The sequence below is a fragment of the Platalea leucorodia genome (assembly GCF_965183815.1).
Source record: "Platalea leucorodia genome assembly, chromosome: 13".
NCBI classification, from domain to species: domain Eukaryota; kingdom Metazoa; phylum Chordata; class Aves; order Pelecaniformes; family Threskiornithidae; genus Platalea; species Platalea leucorodia.
The window spans coordinates 10,209,781-10,227,743 of NC_138835.1; the positions used below are offsets into that span (position 1 = coordinate 10,209,781).

The following is a 17,963-nucleotide window of genomic DNA, read 5'->3' on the forward strand; positions in this document are numbered from 1 at the left end:
ACCGCATCACGCAGGGCGGTGACACCATGCCGCCGCCGGGCCAATCAGCGGCCTCCCCCTCCCCGACGCGCCCCGCTGAGCCAATCCTTGCCGCGCTCCTCGCGGGAGCGGCCGACCAATGGCCGCGCTCTTCCCACAAGGCCCCGGGGGCCTCTGGGAGCCGCTGAGGCGCCGCGGGAGCCCGGCCCCGCCGCCGCGCCCGGGCCTGAGGGAGCGCGGGGCCGGCTGCCCGCGGGGAGGGCGAGCGGCTCCCGGGGGACGCGGCGAGCGGCAGCCGGGCCGGGGGTGCGAGGAGGCGGCCCGGGGCCGGTGGCGGGCGTGGGGCCCGGGAGGGCAGAAGGGGTGGGCGGCCGGAGGGCAGGAGCCCTTCTATTCATTAAAAAAGGCGACATCCCCACGGGGGAAGAGAGCAGGCAGGAGGAGGCACGTAATGGTGTGTTTAAATAAAACAAACCAGCCCCTAAAGTGAAAGCCCCATAATTACCGTAATTCTCATGTTGAATAGAGGAGGCCGTAGGTTCACAAGCCTTCTAATAAACTACATGAAAAAAACAAGCAACACTTCTTAAAACTTTATTGATTTACCACTTGATTAAAGCATGGAATATCGTAACAGTATTATACATAGTATTTTCATGTAGAAAACTTTACATAGTTTTTCATATTATATAATTTTGGTATTCTCTCAAAAATGTATACATCCATTGGGCAAGGAATGCTCTTCTTTAAATTATTGATATTAAATGCACTTAATATGGAGGTCTTCAAAAAACTTAAGCATTTTAAATATGTGAAAACATACATTTTACACAGAAATAACATTAAAGGTGCTGAACAAACTCCATTTACATATTAAAGGGAGCTGCTAACAAAGCTTAGTTCTACTTCAGACTAAAAGTTACATATTTTTAATCTTTCTCATTCTTAATAGTAAGACTTGAGCTAAAATTTGGGGGGTGTTTGCTTGTGTCAGTGGACATAGTTTTAGATTATTCTGTTTACAATTCGGAAAATGAGATATGAGACATGGATAATAAACCGCTGTAAAAATAATATTTTTCTTGTACTGTAAGACAATAGAATCAACACAAAAGGGAGTTTTTAGCGTTTTCCTCATTAGCATCCTCCCCCTACCTACCTATTTCCTAGAGGGTTCCAAAATAAGAACAACAAATATCATGCAGTCTCCATATTTATACCATTATAGGTAAATCAGTTTATAGTTTAATTTGTTGCATAACACTACTTTAAAAGTCTAAGAGGTTACTTTTTATTACTCCATGTATTGCACAGATGTCTCGATCTCCACCAGGATATGCTGGCACAGAACCTTGTTCTCACTCATGGTTCCACTACAGCGGTAAAACCACCGCAGGCAGATAAAGTCTGTGTCAGCAGAGTCGGGGCGAGATCGGACCCAGCAGCGACTGCTGCAGGAGTTTTGGCTCAGCGTTTTTAGCTTCATTAAGATGTCTATGGGTTATGATCTTTCTGACTGTATAAGGGAAACCAAACAGTGAATAGAACCGTTTTGTATTCACAATTGTGGATACAACCGTTTCGGGTATTACACTTAACACACCATCCTTATTGCTTTGACGTGTACAATCAATTTCAGAAAATTGACGGGATTAAGGCTGTTACAATCCAATTGCATTCTGGTCTCCCTTCTCCTTCCCACACTCCAGAGTCTAGGATGTTTTGATGTCATATCTAATTTCAGCAGTTTATAAATGGTATAAATACAATAAAAGCTTTACTTAAGTAAAAGAATAGTCTCAGAACTAAGGCTGAAGGAAAGGACTGATTAAAGGCCCTTATTCTATATGCAGAGATAGTACAAATGTTGCACATTTACAGTAAAGAAAGCCCACAATGCAACTGTAAAGTAATTTAAGATCTGAAAATTAAGAGACTTGTTTCGAGACATGAGGTGTAAGGCTTTCAAAACTGTAAAATACTGGAAAAGCATGCAATTCTAAAAATTTTGTGTTTCGATAGGAGATCGGGTATACATTCAATGAGGCAGTGACACATTCAAAATCTGAAAAATAAAGTTTCAAATATTTTCTTTAGGACTGTCTAGGACCAGAAGAAAAGGAATAGCCTATTCTTACTGATTTAAATACAATTAAAATAAATAGTTCATTTTTACTGTAATTGATGAAGTGACATTAGAAGGGAATGAGCAACTATACTAAATGCAACACAAAAGGACGTTTCAAATGCAGCAAGTTAAATATCAGCATTGCTTATTTTTCAGTCTTTTCCTATTGTAAGATATAGCCATATATTCCCTTCTACTAAATATTAGTGTACAGATTTAATCTAATAGGCATTTAAAAGTTAAAGAGCCACAACCACCATTTCTTTTTCTTTGGTTAAAAATAATAAGTAAAAATAAAAATGTGAAAGCCTTATCACTACTGATTTATCACTGATTTACTGAAGAGCACCATATGAACCCTTTGGAAATAAAACTCACAAAAAAAAAGAAAGAAAGAAAGAAAGAAAGAAAGAATCCCAACAGCTCTGAGAGTGGAATATCCCAAGACAACCTCAACTACGGCCTCCCTGCCAGGAAACTCAACGTAAAAAGCAAAACAACAGGTTAAACACTTAATACCATTCAAGTAGGTTGGGTTTGTTTGGTTGTTTTGTTTTAAATACTGTCATGTTTTAGGTTTGGCTGATATGGATAGCACAGCAGTTAACAGAACACCTTTGTTTACACTGTTTTAGGAAGTGGAGCCTCTCCTGTTCCTGCCATACTCTTCCAGTTTAGAGAAGTCTTAAAACTTGAAATTAAAATCAGTTCAAAAGGACAGACCTCAGCCCTGCAAACTGGTATTCTATCATGGAAATGGTGGTCACAGAAAACTGATGGGTTTTGAAAAAAGAAAAACCTCTAGGACAAGCAAAGCTGTAGTGTTAGGTCACATTTGCTTCACAGATACCTTCGAAGCATAGAAATGTATTGGTAACTCTTATAGTACATGAATGAACTTAAGTTTAATTTTGCTAGAGCAGTTTCGTGGGAATTCAGTTTTCTTTTAGATCACAACAGGAACTAAGAGTTGAGAACAAAAAAATCATTTGCACAAAGAGACAAATCAGAAGTTGCAGATCTGCAGTAAAAAGAAACAGAACCTGATATGTATTAAGGACAGGACTCCCTGCTAAACAGACACAATTACTACTAAATACCTTATAGTCAAGGGTGAAAAAAGGTGGTTTTATTTGTTCTGAACCTTGTTTTTAATACTACTGTATATGCTCTGTCCGTGATCTGGCAATGTATGAAAGTAAATAGAAAGTTGAAGTCTTTTTTTTTTTTTTTTAAATGCTTTTAACTCAAGACTAACAAGCTAAATAGAATAGATGTTATTGTGTGCTCCTGATGTAAAACCTTCCATAAAAACAAAAATAAGTCTCAGAAGATGAAGCACTGATATTTAAAAAAAAGTTTTAAAAAAACGACTTGCTAAACAGGAGGAAAACCCTTCCCCCAGGTACCCTACAGGCTGTCCGCTTCAAAAGCCGTAAGACGCTGCCTGGTCTAGTCATGTAGACACAAAGAAAAACCCAGAATGATCTTAGGTGGTCATTAGCCACTGCAGTATAGTTTATTATGAACACATGTGCTAACATCACACGGCTATACAACTATATTCAGTATTTCCAAGGGGCATAATTTCTATTGAGGAATCCAGCTGATTTATCAGATTTAGCTGGGACGCAAGACTGAACAATTGGTAAGAGACTAGAAGAGACAGGTTTGATCATAAGGATGACTAGCATTGAAACAAAGAGACTTTACATCTACTGTATTAACTCTGTAAGCAATAATTTAAATAAAACTGCTGATAGTTTTGTAGGATGGACAGAACAGGGTTTTTCTTCCTCCTCCCCAAATGCCATTGTGGTAAGAGTAACTTGCCGCTGTGTTGGTACGCCAGGGTCCCATTTTTTCCCCCATCCACTTTAATCCATCTCTGGAACATAGCTTTATGTACAAGCCGAAGTAACCAACCCTACTTAGGGCTACCACGAAGGTAAGTTCATCCCAGTTGTCCGTATCTGCTCCTCTGTTATGCAGATTTTGAACACAACACCTATACGCAGGAAGAACTTCCGTAGCACAGCTCGAAGCTCAGGAATCAGGTCAAATTGCATGATTTCACACAAGTATGGGTAATATGTTGAAGCATGTGCCCTAAACTATCAAAGAAGATATGAAAAAAGAACGTTATTCTCTCTTACTATAGAAAAGTGCAGAGCTTTTCCACGTTCATGGCTACACCAACTCATTAAAACACAAGGTCTCACCCCATCAAAGGCCCCCCTGGATGGCCAAAGGGCCATCAAGCCCAGTGTCTCTTTTCCACAGCAGCCTTAGCAGATGCCTACAGGAAACCACACACAGAGCATGCATGTGGCATTACTTCCCTGAAGCGGAGTCAGACTACTTTGTGGCTCAGGGATTTCTCAGGCTAGAGGTGTTATCAGGGACTACTTGTAGAAACACCCCCCTCTGATGTGAATTTGTCCAGTTGCTTCTCCAGCCTCTTTCAAATATCATCCACAACACATAACAAAGCCTCCCACAGCTGAACCAGCGTGTGAAGAAGTATCGCCATTATGTATGTGTTCAGGTTTTTTTTTTTTATTCCTCCAGTGACTTCCCATCTCCAAAACTCTAATTCACTGTCTTTTCCGGTATAAGAATCATCAGTCCTTTCCCTCTCTTCATGCTAATAATGACTTTATGCACATCTCATTTCTTTTCTGGATAAAAGATAACTGAGTAAAAGTCTAACCTACATACAGTTCCATGTATGGGAGCCGGTCTATATCCCTTATTCCTGTTACACTCTCTCAACCCTTTTCCAGCTCCATTACACCCCTTTCGGTACAGGGGATCGGAACTGCCGACAGTACTCAAGATGCAAATCTGTCATGAATTTACACAACAAGAAATATGTTTTGTCCTCTATTCCTTTCCTAATAATGCTCAGTATTAGTTACAGGGAAAGTTGATGGAACATTTTCACCACAGAACTATTATTAAAAAAAAAAAAAAAAAAAAGAGATATTGGGATTGGGTACTAAGGAATGGCCAAGTCACCATTTTATCTACAAACAGTGAAGACTGTTCTCCCAACACACCGTAACCACAGGGGCATCACTGAATTGGTGTTACGTGGAAAAGCCAAGCCACCACTACTACCATTTCCTTAAAATATTGGTAAATTGTGATAAAACATCCCAAACTACACAAGAGTGAACTGAAATTACACACTTTGCAATAAAGAAAACGAAATACACCAGGAAAAAATACACTTTAAAACAAGATGAAGCTCAACAGTATTGGAAAGCTTAAAAAAAAAAAAAAAAAAAAAAGCAAGCAACTTCCAGAAGTTTCTCTTCATGTTCTAATGTAGTGAATATTTGCATTCACCTTTTCTTCTAAAGGGCTGAGATCCTGAGAATTATTTTTTGCCACCACTGTCAAGGAACCACAATTCCAATTTTACAGTGGTGAAATTTACCTCTACCATTCTTGTGCAGCTGTAATACAGCACAAGCCCATCCTTTACTGCACACTCATTGCATATGGAAGCTCTGCAGTAATTCCATCACTATTTCTATACAACTGTGAACTCGGTGGATGCAGTCCGATTTTTTACAACGTGGAATGCTTGCAAAAAATGGAGATGTAACGATTACTGCATTTCAAGGAGAGTACACACTACGTGAATAAGTGAGCCACCTTGCAATCCAGATGATAATAAAGACTGAATTCAACAGAAGCAGAAATGGAAAAATACCTGAATGCAAACAGACATGATTTCCACCCTATTCTTACCTTTTCATCACTGATTTTTAGTGTTTTTGTTAAAAGCAACAGCAGGAGATTGGTCCAAGCTTCTCTGTGGCTTTCTGAGTTCACGGTAATAAAATACGCCAGGGCTTCACTGCATACACTAAAGAGATGACAGTTCAGACGAACCATAAAGAAAACCCACAAAAAGTTTTTATAACATGCACTGTTCAGCCTCTCAGTGTATTTTGTTTTCAAGTAAGATGGATTTCCATGGAAAAGTTTTCAATCACATGCAACAACTTTAATTATATAAATATATAATTTTTCTGTTCCAGTAGTTGTTACAGATAACTGAACTGAAATAGTTTTCATGTTGTCAACAAAGAACCATGGAGTCAGAGCTGGAAGAGTGTAATTTTCCTCATAAACATTCTGTAATTAAAGCGTTGCCAGCTTCAACCTGCAAACATTATTTCCTGATCCTTACGTTGGGACAGCTTAGGCAACAGCAACATGAAAGAGTTCTCCCTCCAAATCTAGACTGCTTTAATAAGTATCTGCAGAGCTCAGCATTGTGGATTAAAAAGGGATTATTATTGTATTAATAAATTTTTGGTCCTTGCTGTAGACTGTCAACACAAGGTACAAACTGTACCACTTACTGTGGCTTTTTCGGGGCACTATTTTAATTAAAGAAGGAATGGAAGCTCCTCTTTTACACACCAGAAAGATTAATGTGTCCATAGATGCTGACAAATCAGAATGCTACTGAAATCCATTGCATTAATACCAACAGCAAGTTTGAGAGTTGTTTACATTTGGTTAGAGATTAGTACTCTGAACTTTTATGTACCAACAACTCACTTTTCAAATAAAGGGGACCACAATACCTTTTTATACATATTTAACATAATTTTCTATGTTTACCTAAGTTCCAGGTATACAGCAGCTTATATTGCACTCTGTTTAGATTACTGTAACCTATTATACCTCTGAGTATCATTATGTACTCAGATATGAAAGTATTCATACACCACTACTTTTGTAAAGAAAAGCTTATGTCAGGCAAGAAGGTGCTTCATTTATTCCAAGCAGATTGCCTCCTTATTGCTAAATTAACTTTTAATAAAGAGTGGTCATCTATATCTCTCTCTATATGTATCTTCATATACTCTGCACGCTGTGCTCAGCAAGTTGAAACAGAACATTTTCAGCCAGTATCGTGCATCCCTGGATGCAAACAGAACGCACCAGAAGCAAGCCGATACTCTTACCTAAGCAGTCGTTGTTGTATAGCATCCCACGAGTCTCGGCGGTTTTCATCCACATACATTCGAAAGAGTATTCTCAAGCAACAAGCCAAGCTGCTGGTCTCTTGTTTTAGTAGATTGGGTTTTGATTTACCCTTGAACCCTAGAAATCAGTTACATATAGGGAGAATGGGAACATTCACATTTGTAGTTACTGGCCAAGAGGTAAAGTTTATCAACAATACCTCCACTAGTGAACAGTAATGATTTCTTGTCAGGATAGTATTTTCTCCTCCTTGATTTTGACTGAGACCTAATCTATTTATAAAGATATTTAACTACGGCAGTACCAACTGTGAAGCTCTACTTCAATCAAAAAAGCAGAGAATTAGCAAGCAGAATTATTCTCAAGTCATCAGGAAGGACACACATAATAAAAGCATGCAACGCTGTCAGATTAACTGTAGAGATTATTGCAATGGTATACTTCTGTATCTCAATAGCTAAAGCTATAAATGCAGCTCAGTATTTTTACCAAACTAAAAATAAAAGCCTCACCTGCTCTCCATAACACAGTTCGCTGTTCATAATTTGAATTAAAGGCTTTTGAAAATGAATGAGACTCTTGCAGACAATCTAGTAACTTAAAGAGGTGATGTGAAGACATATATTTATACATTCCTTGGTCTTCTGTGTCAATGTGGATATCTGCGTCCAATGCATCTCGCTAAAGGAGAGAGGCGGGGGAAGGGAGGAGTGTCAATAACATTCTTTATATCTAAGCTTAAGAGACTTTAATAAAACTTCACGGACCATATATCACTAACTCCAGATTCCATTTTTAAGTACAAGTGAAATATTAGTGCAACACAACACAGCAGAATGGACCTGTCAAATATCAGAGCTGTACTCTGATCGTCCCCCTGTACTCGGCACTGGTGAGGCCACACCTCGAATCCTGTGTTCAGTTTTGGGCCCCTCACCACAAGAAGGACATGGAGGTGCTGGAGCATGGCCAGAGAAGGGCAATGAAGCTGGGGAAGGGTCTGGAGCGCAAGGCTGGTGAGGAGCGGCTGAGGGAGCTGGGGTTGTTCAGCCTGGAGAAGAGGAGGCTGAGGGGAGACCTTATCGCTCTCTACAACTGCCTGAAAGGAGGCTGGAGCCAGGGGGGGGTCGGTCTCTTCTCCCAAGTAACAAGTGATACGACAAGAGGAAATGGCCTCAAGTTGTGCCAAGGAAGGTTTAGATTGGGTATCAGGGAAAACTTCTTCACCGAGAGGGTTGTCAAGCATTGGCACAGGCTGCCCAGGGGAGTGGTTGCGTCCCCATCCCTGGGGGTATTTAAAAGATGGGTAGACGTGGTGTTCAGGGACATGGTTTAGTGGTGGACTTGGCAGCGCTAGGTTAACGGTTGGACTTGATGATCTTAAAGGTCTTTTCCAATCTAAATTATTCTATTATTCTTTTCAGTAGGATGTTTTAAAAGAGAGAAGTTATGATCTATCCTAGTTACTGATAAGAAAAAAAAAAAATAATCAAGAACAACAAGGGAAGAACCTCCCTTATCAAGGCATAAAAAAAAAGTCACAGCAACACAATATAGAACATTTCCTCTCCCCTAGGAGCTGACTGAGTAGGTCTACTGAATTCTGAACAGCATCAAAATGAACCACAAAAATAGTGCAAGTTTAAATGTTGCATAGTGTAGAAATTCCCCATCTTTGGCTAACGTCAAATTTCATTAATATTGGTCAATATTTTTAGCTAATTTCATTAGGAATTTAACTATACGATCCCCAAAACACTACCTGAATGCACTAGCCCAAACTTCTAGCCTAGGGCTTTATTGACATAGCCAAGCAAGAGCTACCTTGCACTATTCCCTAGAATCACAATTTTCAGGGACAAGGACCTCTCCAAGGCAGGTAATGAGTTAAATCTTGACCATTAACCTTGCTGAAGTTCAACTTCTGCATCTCCTCCTGTGTAAACACCTAGAGGCTGCACAAAGCCTCAAACTGTGGCAAAATGAAGACACGCCAAACAACAGAAAAGAATGCTCTCCCCAAAACCAAACAAAAAGCATTCTTGATGAGTATGTATTTATTACAAAAACAATGATAATATATTATATTGGTAATAAAAATAATGGTAATACAATAATCCAACAGGCAGACTGCCAGGAAACACTGGAGGCAGTAAAAAAAAAAAAAAATCACAGCTTAAGAGTAATGACACACACATTCAGGGTAGTGCTGAGAGTTAGAAAAAGAAGAGACTCTATACTCTATTTTGTAAACACCCTTCAGAGCATTTGATAGTCTTTGTACTTTACTGCCACAACAAGGTTATAAATAAGCCTGATGGTACCTGAGCTGCAGCCATGTGCTCAGCATCTTCCTTCTTGCTTGTTGCTGGGTAGAACACTATGTTGTCAATGGTCTGTATCAATTCCAGCTGTACCACACACTTTATAAGGAGGCCAGCAAATAGTTTCTGGTCTAATGAAATGGAGTAACACAAATTTCAGAAGCAAACTTAGGACAATTCACTTACAACAGGCCAGCAAAATACTACATTATCATTAGCATTTTGGTATTTAGTGATGCTGTGAATTATCTTATAAAGAGAAAATTTCTCTGCAAGGCATAAACACAAGTTGTAAAGATGTAGCCCAAGTTTAAATGCCCAAAAACGTTCTCTACAGAACTACAGAAGTGGACTCAGGGTACCTGTAAAAGTTTATTAAATGAACTTGCATGTTTTCCTTACTTGTATAAGGACCGCCTTTCCAGCTCTCATCCGTTGGATTTGAAAATTGACTTTGTCCTCTTTCTGAAGCATTTTTATCCATGCTACTTAAAGACTGGTGATCTAGGTCTAAATCCTAGAAGAGAACGCAGAACAATTCTAGCAATCCAAATCACTAAGTACCAACCAGCTATCAGTTTTCAGATGACTTCACTAATCTTCCATTCAAAGGCTTCGGGCATCCATTCTTTATATCTTATTTTACAATGACACCAAATACAAGCTCATGTCAATCCCAGTATTTGTTGTCAAGTGTATTTATTACAATAAAATATTTCGAAAGCTAACCTAACACACAACCCTTCAAGATAGTTTGCTGCACTGAATTAACTCTTACCAAGTGTTTTTCAGCTGAATCTTCCTCCATTCCCACAGGCCTCCATGTCAGCAAGCTTCACAAAGTGGGGAGGGGAAAAAAAAAAATAAAAAGGTAAATACTGTTGCTCTGGAATCAGGTATTAGTATGAGAATTAAATTTATGAACTTACACATGAGGAATAGTAGTTTTGAAGATTTCTAGCATGCAATTGCATGTCTGGCCCCAGACTTCAGGGCTGAATTTCTGTCCATTTAGTATTACCAGGTTTTCTAGGCAGTTTGTACCTGATCGAGCCAACTGCTCATTATCTGTGAGAGAAATGTTCCATATTTATCAACTTCTACAATATCAATGAAAAATTAAGCATTCTCTATTACTGCTCCACTAAACATTTTTACCAGTATTGTGAAATGCATGGTATCTTAGCTCAAAGCCTACTTACAAAGTATATTACAATAATATCAAGCTTAGGAACCTACTAAATAAAAAATAGTGTTTAAAAATAGGCTCATGAGACTGAAATCCAAACAGGGAAGACAAAGGACAGGAGAGAAGCAGAAAGGAAGCATACAGTGAGACAAAGGAAGGAAAAACACCAATTAGAAACTCATGATTTCCTGCAAAGTAGTCCCCCCGCATTCCATGCTAGCAATAGGCAGGATTTCAGGCATAAGAGCTGGAGCCCAAACCAAAACACATTCTTTAGAAAGTCCTATCTAAAAGTACGGGGCGGAGCAGAGAAAAAAAAAAATAATAAAATCAGAATTAATACATGTATATATATGTGTAAATAAATGAGGTATTTTGTCCATGCAGCCAAATGGAGAAAAGTTGTTGGCAGATTAACACAACTCCAAAAGCTTTTGCTCTGTCACAATAGCACCATAAACACATTATAATCACGCTACCTAAATAATTAAATAAAATGATGCTTGAATATTTAAGATACTGCATCCATCTATTACATAACGTATTGTCCTAATGGCAGTTTTTATTCTTCCAAAATTCAGTTAACTTCCCTCTTCTTAAGTAATGAGCATTTAAAAAGTACATTAATCAAAAGATACAAGTAAATAAGCTACCTTGTTTTACACACCAGTGTAACTGTGCAAGTATGTCAGGAAGAAGGATCTCATTTAAAGCTTCATAAAATTGCGTAAATACATCACAGATTGCATAAAGTGCATGGTTGCATGTGGTGGTCATCCATTCAGATTTCTGTGAGAAAAAAAATTAAAAGTCTTTGGTTTTTATGTGGGGTTTTCTATGATGATAGCACTTGGCTTATGAGTGGCTATTCAACAAAGGACGTGGCCTCTGAGGAGAGGAGTAGAATTTAGATAAAACTAAAAAAGCCTAACTACTGCAGATGTCTTTGTCAGAAACATGAATACTGTTCAGAAAACTATACATTTTCACAACAAATTGTGAATATTCTCCTTGAAAATATTCAGACAGAACAGACAGATAGGTCACTGGTCACTACGGCAAGTTCCATACCTGCCACAGAGTGCAGCAGCGTATCAGTACATTTGGGGCAGTACAGCATGGAGATACACCGACAAGACAAACAATGCAAACTGCTGCCTCGATTGTTTGAGTTCTTAAAAAAAGAACTCTAATGTTTGCTTGCTTTTGGGGTTTCATTTGTTTGTTTTTGTTTTTACCTCTGTTTGTTGTTCAGGGAGTTTCATATTATCGAAAATCCGAAACACAATTCTGAACAGATCTTGCCACCAGTGCTTTTCAAAGGTATGGCCGTAACTCTTCATTATTTCAAACATGACTGTTAAGCCTCTATAAACAAACCCAAACAAATAAAGGAAAAGATGTTAAAATGCATACCTGCCATCTCTTCACTAACTGAATTAAAAAAAAAAAAAAGCTTTATTACCTTGTTCGAACATCTAATTTGCAACGATTGATGATACAGGAAAGTTCAAATAAAATGGGAAACCATCCTCTGACCCATACTCTGTCTCCAGGAGCAACATTCATGTCATCACTTGTGTATTCTCTTAATACCTTGGAGATGGGCAGGAAAAAAAAAGATTTTAAAAAAAGAAAACCTCAAAAATCTTTAATTCTGACAGATTTATACACTACTAGCAGCACAGACTTGAAAAGTTAGCTTAGTTTCTACTATAACACTCAAATCCTGTAAAATATAAGTATAAATCTGAGACATATGTGAAAATACTGGAAAAAAAATATGGAAAATATACTTAAATCCATTTTACTTAAGTCTTGCTAAAGGCTTTACAAGTTGCAGAGGTTTGGACTTTAGGAAGCAAGTTTAACAGTGACAGGCAACAATTACATAAATATAGGTAATAAGGAAATCTAAGTTTGGCATAAACCAGTTCTACACTTTTCTGACATATTGGATACAGCATGCGCATCTTGCAACAGTAACACACAACTGCAATCTAACTCCAGGCTCTTTTCAGCAAAGTGATTATTATATTAAGTATTCACACAGTAGACTGATATAGAAAAATATGCATGTTTGTCACCAATTTAAATAGATATAATTCGGGTGATAGAACAAGAATTATTGTTTTCCAGGTCATCCTAACACTATTGAAAAAAGGACTATTTCATTCAGTTATTTCCAATTTGGACTGATGAGACTAAAAAAAATTTTAATTAGTCCTAGTTTACTGCTTACATAATACCAAAATGACTCCTAATTCTGAATAAGCTTTTAATACAAACACTTGCTGCTGGGAGACTGAAGTTTGAGTCCGAAAGCTCTTTCTTAGTTGCAAGATTAGTCTCAGTTTAACAGTGGAAGACAGTGTAAGAACACACAAGGGTAAAAACTAAAAGAAAATACCTGTGGTCTTTCTGAGACATATTTTGCACAATACCGAATAAGTCTAATAGCTTCCATGCTGGTGTCCGGAAATGCAACATTACAGGCAAACTCAGAAAGACATTTTACTGCATCCTGAAATGAGTCAATTGCTGCTGGAAAGTGCTGTTGAAAAATATTTGCTGCAAGGAACAAACAAATATACCTTTCATTAAATTTACTGATATTGAAATTTTAGATAAACTGGCATTGATCTACAGATGTCAGCCACGGTACACCACTACCGAATGGACAAACATGAAAGGACCAGATCTTCCAGATTAAATATGGTTCTCTGTCTTCCCTTGCATTCCTCCCCATCCCACTGCACCACCCCAATTTGTCAGCATCACATTTTCTCAGGTTGCGTAATTACCAATTTTATAATCTAGGATTATTTCATGGCTTCTTTATGGTTCAGTTTCCTCCCACAGCACATGCAACCCAAAGCTCTTAAAATATTTGGAGAAATAATAGGAGTAAAGCTTGATGTTAGCTTCCCTGCTGTGAATGAAGTTACCTAAATTATCTAAGCCTGTAATTATTCATATTCTGTAGCAAGAGTGGAAAAAGCAGTTAGATTTCAGACTTAAGGGGCAGGCTAAATACAAAACAAATCCAACACGTACAAGGTTTGGAACAAACTACAACTCTGAAGATCTACGCAATTCAGGTTAGCAAAAAAAGTTTTGTTACTATTTGCATTTATTAATACTGCCCATAGCTCTTTTCCCCCATGCTATTTAATGGGAAGAGGGCAGTTTCAGGACATTTAAGAAAGCTACAATCAATATTGAAGGTCCACTTCAAGAACATTTGAGTTGGTTGTCTTCCTTTGAAAGCGGCAGCAGTATGTTGCTCAAATATCCTTTTAAAGCAGGTAGGCTGTATGAGCTAAACTCTACAAGCAGTCACATATCAGCGTCACCAGCTTTATGATCCCCACCATATGATACTGAATCAGCATGGAAGCCTGTGAAATGTGCTCCTTAATTCAAAACAACTTATTGTGACAGATGGGGCAACATACAAACTTATTGAATCTATTCCAAACTTCCAAAGTTCTATAGCAGGATATCTATAGCTAGTTTTTCCTGTCCATAGCAATCAGGAAACTTAACAGGTAAGACCTAGCTGCAGAGTTTAAACAGTCTGGCTGCAAGATCTTGTGTTTATTTACCTGGAAATACGAAAGTCTTATTCACATAGGCCTTTTAAACCAGAATCACAGCAGCTAAGCTAATTGAGGTACTCGTATCTGTCGAGCATTACTTACTAACTATGTGTGCTGTAGTTTGAAAGGCCAGCTCCACAATATTCCCATCGTGGTCTGACGCTGCTTGATGAAACACTGCAAAGATATTCTTCCAGCCTGAACGAATATTACCAGCTTGAGAGTTCACCATCTGAGCAATACAGCGTATTACCATGTCCCGAATAGTTGGAGATCTTAAAAAAAAAAAAAAAATGGAAAGCAAGACTTTCACAAGTGGCACAATTTTACACTGGCACAAAGTAACCGTGCCGCTTCCATTTACATGACAACCTAACCCACACCAAGTAACATCGTTAAGTAGGACTAAAGCAAGCGAACAGAAATTGCAGTGCATCACACCTGTTTTTCTTCATAATATGCTCAAAAGGCCTAAGGAAGTCTTTCTGGAAGCGGAAGTTGGCTAATTCTCCCTTCTCAAGAAATTTCATTGACAGCTGCCTTAACGAGTCTACTGCAAAGATGGCGACATCTTCATTGGGGTTACATCCAACCTAGAAGAAAAGCATATTTTCAAACACTTACCTGCTAACATATTACGTATAGGAGTTACAAATTCATCATTCAAGTTTCATGGGAGTCCACTAAAAGTCACTAGCACATCCTAGTTTTCAGATATTTAGAAGATGAGGGGTTACTTTCGGAAAGGGTTTTCTCAGTCATTTGATCCAACTAAACAGACCCATGGATTTCGTATGCAACAAGTGCAGAACTATAATCACTAGCTAGACACTAACCAAAAAAAAAAAAAAATCTTAGGTTAAAAAAACCCACCCAAACATGGTCCAGTTTCCTAAGGAAAACAACTTTGTTTTTCCAGGATTGTCTGTATATATTTTAGAGGAAAACTAACTTGGCTTTTGATCAGAAAGATAAGACAATGGCATAAAGAAAAATTACAAATACAAAATCATATAATGAAGTTATTAAAGATCATTCCCATGAACACTTCCATTTTTAGTTACACACTTTAAATTTTTAAATAGGTGTTTCCTTTAGGTGCCTTTAATGGATTTTTTTTTTTTTAAATATCACAACCTACACCACTAAGAACATAAAAGGAAAAAGCCGATTAAAGAAGTCCTGCTATTCATGTATGTTCTATAATTTGATTTTAAAAAATACCTTATTGAAGTGATCTCCAATCACGTGCCAAATCCTTGACCACTGCAGCCTAATGCGATTCATGTTGTAATACGATATCTCCACTATCTTCTGCAGGCTGAACATGCGTGGGTGGTGCGGGGAAGCCAGCTCATCCATGGAAACAGCACACAGCCATCGGACAAAGTCAACTGAACATCGAAACGCACTACTGTAAGTTCAGGATGTTACATTGCAAGAGTCGCTGTAACCCACCAAATGGTCGGCATACATACCTATTGCATTTCCATCCAGCCTAGTTGATCCCGTAAATATCCTATGGAACAAATAAATGTTTTAGCTGCACATCCATAAGAGTCAATCACATCTTAGTGCTGTAGACAAATGTCAGCACATCTTCTGGAGGTACTTTACAATCCTCCACGCCATGAACTCTGCAACTGTTTTATTCTTGCTCCTTGGCAACAGTTCATGTCCTTCTCCTAGCCTAAGCATTCTCTTCCTTGCTGCAAGTCACAGTCTACTATGCTCCTTCCCTGCCGCAGGAAACAAGCACAGACTCATTTTTATCACAGGCAAGTAGTGCTGGAACACTCACTTGGGTGACAGTATGTTAAATTCCATGGGGAGAATAAAAAGACATTAAGAAGGCTTTGCTGCAGGACTTTACTGGATGCCAGCCACCTGCTTGATCAGTTCAAGAATACTGTAAGTTGTGGTCATCAAGACAGATAGCAGAAAGACTATGGATGCACCATTGTCCCTTCTTCCCCTTCCGTTGTTCTGAGTCTCGAGAGGACATCAGACCACTGATCGTGGTTCATACAGAACACTGATAAGTGGAGAACGTTCCCAAATCTTTTAGACTTCGATATGGTAATAGACACATTTATGTTACAATAAATACCACAAGTCTGAATGTACGATTCTACACAGTTGCCTCACAGTTTCAATAATTATAAAAAAACGTCCCTTTCCAACACATGGTTTATGATAGAAGCATCTCTTTAGACAACACTTTAGAAGGACAGATGAGAAAGATAATGATCTGGACAAGAATGCAGTGACTAATGAATAAAGAGCTGAAGAACAGCAACTAAAGAAATGCTGAAATACTGAAGTTCACGAGACCAAAGAAAACTGCATGATTTAATAGAATAAGGGCATTTATTCATTTCAGATACCTGTCCTGTTCAGGCTAAATTGAAGGAAAAAAAAAAAAAAAAAAAAGGTGGGGGGGAAGGGGAAAGAAACCTAAATACACAGAATACGCACACATAATTTAGAGACAATTATAAGACAGATTTGTAAAACAAACATAGCTAAATGCTGTAATACCAAGCTAATTCTGGTCTTCACTGGCTTACTCCAAAGAAGAGGCGTAAAAACACATGCATACACGCAGTTCCCCTTCTCACAATACACTACATTAGTTATACTGCTATTTAATGGCAGTCTTTCTTTTGCGAATATTACATGTCTAAAGAGATATACTTATTGGGTCCAGAGAAAGCATTTAAGTATCAGCGCCTTTCTCACAAGAGAAACAGGCTTCAAGAACAAAAGCCCCTGTCAGAGTCTGCAAATAAAGTGAGGATGGTCAGTAACTTCAACTCACATTTTCCCCAGAAAGAGATTATATTCTCCGTACCTGTCTACTGCTACCACTACACTCTGTGAACTGGTCTCTCCCACGGACTCTTGAATGCTCGCCATATGCCGTTTATCAGCTCCACTTCCAACGAGGTTACCTGCAATAAGAGCCATTAAAAACCAGTATTTAGCATCATGGAATAGTGACTTTATATTAACCCCAACTTTATACAAGTAGACAAAGACAAGTGACTACTGCTTCCAATTAGCTTGTAATTTACATGGAGCAGATGGTGCCTTTGCCAGATCTGTGCCAGATTATTATAAAATTAAACATCCAGTAAGAAGTATGGTTTTTTTTTTTTTTTTCCTTTGGGGCATTGTGTTTTGACCATCACGTTTATTAAGTTAAGATGATGTAATGCTGTTAACAAAAACTGGAAATGATGAAATCTTATTTTAAAACATTAACTCTAAGTCAGATACAAGTCGTTAACACTGGGCACAGTTCTGTTATATTCAGCATCATTGTGGATAGCATCGACTTCAGAATATTTTCATATTAAAAGGTTTCCTTGATGGTTTTCCAAAGATTTAGGCGCCTTGCCCTGTCCCTCTAATTTACAGCTTAAAATCTAAGGTTTGTTTCTTGCACATAATGCAGGAATAACAGGAACTGGAACAGCAAGGCCAACATGCAGAGATAAAAAACTCCTTCGGCAAACCAATTATCAATCACTGTAACATCTATTAGTTCCTCAAGATAAATGGCTTATGTTTTTACTATTAAAAACAGAGCGTGAAAAGAACTGATAATACTAGTAAAACCATGACTTAGTCAGTATGGCAAACAGTTTTGACAACAACATGTTCCAGCAAATAAATCTGGAGGAGTTTTGTTAAATAGCTTAACCCAATTACAAAGTTAG

At 38.3% G+C, this 17,963-nt stretch overlaps 1 protein-coding gene across 2 annotated transcripts in view; it reads right to left on the reverse strand.

Moving 5' to 3' along the window:
- Nucleotides 1-623: 623 nt before the first annotated feature.
- Nucleotides 624-17,963, reverse strand: part of ARFGEF2 (ARF guanine nucleotide exchange factor 2) — a 39,571-nt gene continuing 22,231 nt past the window's right edge. Inside the window, exons 23-39 of one of the 2 annotated variants that reach the window (XM_082326082.1) lie at nt 17,093-17,192; nt 15,717-15,757; nt 15,463-15,632; nt 14,680-14,831; nt 14,341-14,513; nt 13,047-13,207; nt 12,102-12,232; nt 11,875-12,004; nt 11,290-11,425; nt 10,377-10,515; nt 10,226-10,280; nt 9,850-9,964; nt 9,448-9,578; nt 7,636-7,804; nt 7,102-7,240; nt 5,870-5,987; nt 624-4,221 (exon numbers count right to left, since the gene is read on the reverse strand). In XM_082326082.1, coding sequence (XP_082182208.1) covers nt 4,045-4,221; nt 5,870-5,987; nt 7,102-7,240; nt 7,636-7,804; nt 9,448-9,578; nt 9,850-9,964; nt 10,226-10,280; nt 10,377-10,515; nt 11,290-11,425; nt 11,875-12,004; nt 12,102-12,232; nt 13,047-13,207; nt 14,341-14,513; nt 14,680-14,831; nt 15,463-15,632; nt 15,717-15,757; nt 17,093-17,192 — 2,237 coding nt within the window. In that variant the 3' untranslated portion in view covers nt 624-4,044. Of the gene's footprint in view, nt 4,222-5,869; nt 5,988-7,101; nt 7,241-7,635; nt 7,805-9,447; nt 9,579-9,849; nt 9,965-10,225; nt 10,281-10,376; nt 10,516-11,289; nt 11,426-11,874; nt 12,005-12,101; nt 12,233-13,046; nt 13,208-14,340; nt 14,514-14,679; nt 14,832-15,462; nt 15,633-15,716; nt 15,758-17,092; nt 17,193-17,963 lie in introns of those variants that run through there. The other variant, XM_082326083.1, reaches the window with a different exon arrangement.